Below are 6,112 nucleotides of genomic sequence, written 5' to 3'. Positions count from 1 at the left end.
CACCTGCTCTTCCATTTGTCCACATCTCCCCATTTCCTCAATACTGTGATTATGTCCCTAATCTGCCCTATCCGCCCTGCCGCATTCAGATTCTCTATGTCCTTTTCTGTAAAATCCACTCGGTAGGGCTTTTGTAAAGCCTTTACCTTGTCCATGTCAATTCCCATTTCACTCGCTATTTCTGCTAGTCTATCATGTAAATTCTTTGCTCTCCAAGCGACACTTTTACAGAGGAACAGTAGTTCCTCATCTTGGTAATTTTTCAGCTTTTCTATGGGGATGGTCCCTACAATCAGTTCTTCTAACATCATCCTTAATGTTGCTACATCAATGGTATGAGATTCTTTTTCTTTGTCTTGCAAACCTTTTAGCCAGTCATTCAATTCTTCAGTAGTTATGCTCACTGACTTCTCTGCATTTCCTGGTTCTGTCAATCTCTGTGGTTCTAATATCGATCCTTCTACCATTCTGCTTCTCTCGACAGTATCAGGACAATAAAATGGGTTCTTTGACCCATGTAGTTCACTTTTACCCATAGCATGTCCCCAGGAACTTTCTTTCGTTTTCATCAGGGGCTGCTCTGCCTGTCTTTGGTTCACATACGGAACTGTTAGTCCATGCTCACTGTCTTTCTGCTTCTCAAAAATAGGCATAACGGGACCTATGGTTACAGGGACTGTAACTGCTTCTAGATTTTTCGTCAATTCTCTTATTTTCTCTGTCAGTTCTAATGTGGTTTTTGATAGTTCTCTAGAGTTTTCACTCTCATCCTTATTTCCCTTTTCTTTAAGTGAATTTCTTCTTTTTACTTCTGGGGTCACAACTTCTGTTTTAATGATTCTCAGAGTCTCCCTCACTGGTGTGCCTGAGGTTGGCATTTCTGGTTCCTGCCGGTACGGAGGTGGGCTTTTGTAAAACATATCATCTAGGACATCATCGTCAGTCTCGTTAGCCCCATACCTCCGGGTTTCTACATGATTTCTTTTTTCTAGGCATTTCCTTCCTCCACTTTCTCCTTCTGTTCTAACAGGAAATAATCCTTCAGTCATACTAGCATCCCGCCACCTTCTCATTCGATCACTATGAGTTTCACGATCATTTGGCCGTCCAAACATGTACCGATATCTAGTTCCATTTCTCTGTTTTTCTTGCTCATGCATCTCATCTTCCCACTCTGTCAATGCCTCGAACTGTGTAGGCTTAGGTCGCGGATCTAAGCTCATCATCCTCTCCCGTAAGTTCCTTAATATTGCCAAATTAAAAGACCCATCCTCTGGAAATGCTAGGACTCCGTCTTCCTTGGTATACTTTGCCCAATTGTCTAACCAGATACAAGTATGGTACCCATATTTCGCAACCATGAAGGATGCGGGGGTCTTTGCTGGAGGGAGTAACTGTCCCTCCCTAGTCACAATCTCCTTGTCTTTCACGAACAAATTTCTTATTTTACTGAACACAGATTTTTTCTTTTTATAAGGTGAATGATAATACATCTTTCTGTCTTTTATGAACCCTTTAGTCCTTTCTACCACTGTACGATCTCTAATCCAATAGTAGCGCGACTCTTACTCATGCACCAATCCTGGCGCGTCTACGTCACTGTCACAATCTCCAATCCTTACGCGACTCACACTAACGCACCAATCCTGGGGCGTCTACGTCGCTGTCACAACTTCCAATCCCTGCGCGACTCACACTAACGCACCAATCCTGGAGCGTCTACGTCACTGACTAGCTGTCCAATCCCAGCGCGGTCCTTCTGACGTCTACAGTCACTGCAGCAGTTTCTGCTCCTGACTCCTGTGCTCAGTCTACCCCTCCTTTACAAAACTACTCGGTAGACTTTGTTTCGATTTTACAATACTTGTTAGTTACAACATACAAACATCTCCATTGTCTGCTCCGCTAACCACAGAATAGTAAAAGATCTTTCCCACGAGAATTCTGTCTTCCCGAGAGCAGCGCTTACCTCTGCCCTACTACAGAATCTTTACATCCGTTGGCGAAATAGCACATCCCTCTACTTTACCCTTCTTTCAAACATCAATTAACTGTTGTCTCTGGTATTAAAACACATATGTGGAAACGCAATGCTCCTGAGAAATAAACCAGAGTTCTGCAATCAATTCAAATGCTATTACATTCACGCACTTTCATACAAGGAAATATCGTTCATTCACACAGAATCCTGTTTTCTCGAGAACAGCGAACAGTCTGTCCTACTACAGAATTATAACATATGTAAACAAAGCAGCGCTTACCTCTACTTTGTCCTTCTAACAAGCTCAGAGAACACCTGCTACCTTTTCAGTAAAAAGCGTTATCGGCATACCAATTGGTTTCCTGGTACTTTAGACCAAAATTTCACAGATAACTCTTTGCTATCATATGCACTTCTCTCACACAGAAATTGTCTCTAATGGCAACACACAGCGATGTCACCGAATCGAACCCAGACAATGCGACATGCAACTTCAATTTTTACGCGTTTTCCCGTGTACCTACGGGCAACCACAATCCCGACTTTCCCAAGAACAGCGCTTTCCTCTGTCCTACTACGGAACTGTCACCGACTTCTTACATCCCAGAAGCCGTACAGCCTACATGGAACTCAATACGACTTCAACATATAGTGTTAATACATGCATTAATACCAATCAATTATCAAAAAGCTATATATACATGCCAAATCATCAAACCAAAACAATAAAAACCATCTCTAGCTACCAAGAATACTGGTGCAGTTCTGAACACAAAATCTCCTCCTGCTTCCACGGACGGAATGATTCCTCAGTCACGCGCACATACACACATCACACGCTGGTGGGGCCCATAACACCAACACTCATTCCACATCAATCCTATCCGTGCCTACAGAGGGATCTTCAAATATCCCGAACTACAATTTCTTTTCCAATTGGATGGAGGAAACCACATCTATTAAGTTACCCTAACCATTCCTCCATCCGGAGGTCGATCGGATCATTTAGTTGAGTTGAATTTGATAGATAACCCTTCAATTCTTATATTAATCAATATACATTACAAGAAATAACCACCCGACACAGTTCTTTAAAACAAATGAATTTTCTTTATCTAATTAAAATGCAGGTTAAAATCCTAACAAATGCAATATTTTCTTTTGTCATAATTACCTATTCTGGCTAATTGTTGTTCTCTAAGTCAGAAACTGGTCCTCAGAAATTCATCAGAGATTCTACCGTCCCGTCCTCTGCTGTCAGCGTGGAGTGCCGCATAGAGCATCATCGATCAGGGTGCGTCTCAAGCTCGTTGGGTGGTAACCTAATTTCCCTCTCTAGACTACTAATATTTATACCAACATTTACATATACATGTTGCATTTTCTTTATTTCCAAGCCGCTTATTGGTTGAATTCAGCCCCGTCCCAATGTTTTAAGCAACATTTTTAAAATTTCACATACGGATGATGTATAAACTAGGCGCATGGGAAAGTCGTTTCCAGGTCAAAAAAGTATTAGTCTATTGTGAATAGGTGGCTTTTGATTCCCAGATGGCAACATTTCTTCCATGTTCAGGGACATTGGCATCTCGCCCAGTGTGATCTTCATAGACCTGGTTCAGAGGTTCAAGAAGAGGACACTACGTAGTCAGTGCAGGCGCCTTCCTCTGCTGTTCAGTGCATGAAGTCATGTACTTTAGTGTGGATTCAGTCGGCAGCCATCTTTTAGTAGGCCGAAATAGTCAACTTAAGTAAAAAGACACAAGAATCGTAATTAATACAAAGAAATGATTTAAACAGTGTTATTCCCTTACTAATACCCTTATGTGTATGCATTTATCTAGCCATATGCGACATTTAAAGCCGTAAATGCTGGTTTATTTGAGCGCAAATCACATAAACACTGCTTAAGCTAAACATATAAATTGAATATGCGTACAAACTTAGTTCACTTATTATTTTTAGCCATGCTAATGCATTCCCACGTGTATTCTCTTGATTAATAAGGTTGGTTAGTTCATCACAGCACACTGTTTAATTATTAAAATTAATTATTTAGTCGTTTTAATGTAAACTTATATAAATGGATTGGGTATACTAGAAAAATTTTATTTTTCCCGCTCCATCATATCAACAAGCAGTAAAAGCAAAGAACGGGTGCACTACACCCCACTAGTATATAAACAAGTAGTAAAAGCAAGGAATGGGTGAGCTACACCCCACTAGTGTATCAACAAGTAGTAAAAGAAATTAATGGGTGAACTACACCCCACTAGCTAATCAACAAGTAGTAAAAGCAAGGAATGGGTGAGCTACACCCCACAAGTGTATCAACAAGCAGTAAAAGCAAATGAATGGGTGAACTACACCCTACTAGTGAATCAACTAATCCTAAAGATATATTTCAGTGGCTTTTTAGTTTTTTAAACAGTAGTCCTTTTTCAGTGAATTTCCAAGGTGTTTTTTTTTTAAACACAAGTTAAAATCTTACTACCATTCTCACGTCTAACTCCATTTTAACAGTTGCTTTTTCAGTGAAGTAATTTTGTAAAAAATATAAAGTAATATTTCATTAAAATGTTTGCTGCCAACCCCTTGGAACGCACGATGAATGAGTGGTTGGCTGCAGCCAGGCCCAGCGCCCAACCCATTGCGGGGTAAGATGGGTGGGTTGGCCACAGCGCCTGGCATGCAGTTAGGCCCTGTAACCAATCTATTGGTGTGCAAGGCCAAAGGCACCCAATATCCCTTGTTGGCCACTGGGTCTAATGGCCAGGCCAGGTTTTGCACCCAAGTTCACTTATTCCCCCACAAGCTGCCATCTGGTCACAGGTCCCCACCCCTCAATTAAGAAAAAGAAAAAAAAAGAAGGTTTGGTCCCACTGGATCATACCAGACTCCGAGCTCGCTCCCAGGAGAGTTCTGCAGGATCGCAAAAAGGCCATTTTTTGCTTTCAGGATTTTTAACTGGAAGGGAACTCTCTACCTTAGGCGCTGATTCAAACTATCCTCTCAGGTGCGATACCTTCATTCTAACAATCTTACGCTGTTTCAAACCCCTCGTATTGCTTAATCCAGAAGAGGTGGTCGTTTCTTTGCCTACCTGACAGCTTGACTGTGCAATGCCTTACCACTGGCCATGAGAAGTTGTCCATCTGAACGGTTTTCAGAAAAAAGCTTAAGACGCTTCTTTTTGACTCTGCAATAACCTTCTTCTAAGCCAGTTTCTGCCTTTGTACTAAGTGGAAATTCTTTTTGCTAGCACCGGGACACCTTTTTACGTAGCTGTGTGGGGGTCAGGTCAGGGTACCCCAACCATGTCCTCGTGTCCTGTAATGGTGGGTGCAACATTTAATTTCATGTTGCGGCCAGCCACTCATTTTGCTCGCACCCGGGGGACTCACAATCCAGCCGGCTGACAGGAAAAACAAAGAACTTGTGACCAATCAAATTACTCGAGTTTTTGAATTTTGATCAACTGTCAATATATCTGTAAATCTTGAAAACTAATTTCTCAAAAACTACTGAACAAATGTTCACCAAATCATAAAGGCACACTTTCTAGGTACAAATCTAGCTTACTGCCAAATTTGGTGTCATTTTGTTCACTAGTTTTCTCTGTATCGTTGTCTATTTTGTTCTTTGGAAAACGTATAGGGGAAAAGTGTTTTGTGCACACCCCTCCCTTTTTCTCTACACCTCCTTAACGGATCAACCCAAAACATACAAGAAACGAGCTGAGATGGAGGAACTTTTCTTTTGGAAGGTTTTGTTAAGATTCGTCAAACATTTCTAAAGTTATTAGTAAAACAACAAAAAGCTAACACATTCTTCCTATAGAAACTCTGCCTCACGTGTAACTACACAGTGGCAAACGCCACTGAGGGTAGAAAAAATAAAATAAATAAAAACAAATTAACCTTCACACCAGTTTGCCAAGGCCAGTCCTAATGGCTTAGCCAAGTCTTGCTTTACTTGCAGAGTTTTGTTTCCCATATAGGGCTTTTATCACACCTATGCATAACCTTAATTTGGAACTCCTCTTTCAATAGCCCAGTCTTCGTTTTTGCCCATTTATAGCTACTTATAATCAAAGCAGCCATGCTAAGACTTTCAGCCTGATTTTGATTT

At 41.1% G+C, this 6,112-nt stretch overlaps 1 protein-coding gene across 1 annotated transcript in view; it reads right to left on the bottom strand.

Annotated features, from left to right (window-relative positions):
* Nucleotides 1–3,071: 3,071 nt before the first annotated feature.
* The window catches only part of PSRC1 (proline and serine rich coiled-coil 1), a 251,207-nt gene continuing 248,166 nt past the window's right edge, over nucleotides 3,072–6,112 (bottom strand). Inside the window, 1 exon segment of the mRNA XM_085643328.1 lies at nucleotides 3,072–3,727. Within this exon segment, the coding sequence (XP_085499454.1) occupies nucleotides 3,678–3,727 (50 nt within the window). The 3' untranslated portion in view covers nucleotides 3,072–3,677.

The sequence above is a fragment of the Triturus cristatus genome, chromosome 1_1 (genome assembly GCF_964204655.1).
Source record: "Triturus cristatus chromosome 1_1, aTriCri1.1, whole genome shotgun sequence".
Lineage (NCBI taxonomy): Eukaryota > Metazoa > Chordata > Amphibia > Caudata > Salamandridae > Triturus > Triturus cristatus.
Note: the sequence above shows the minus strand (reverse complement) of the source record. Positions and strands in the feature narration are given on the sequence as shown.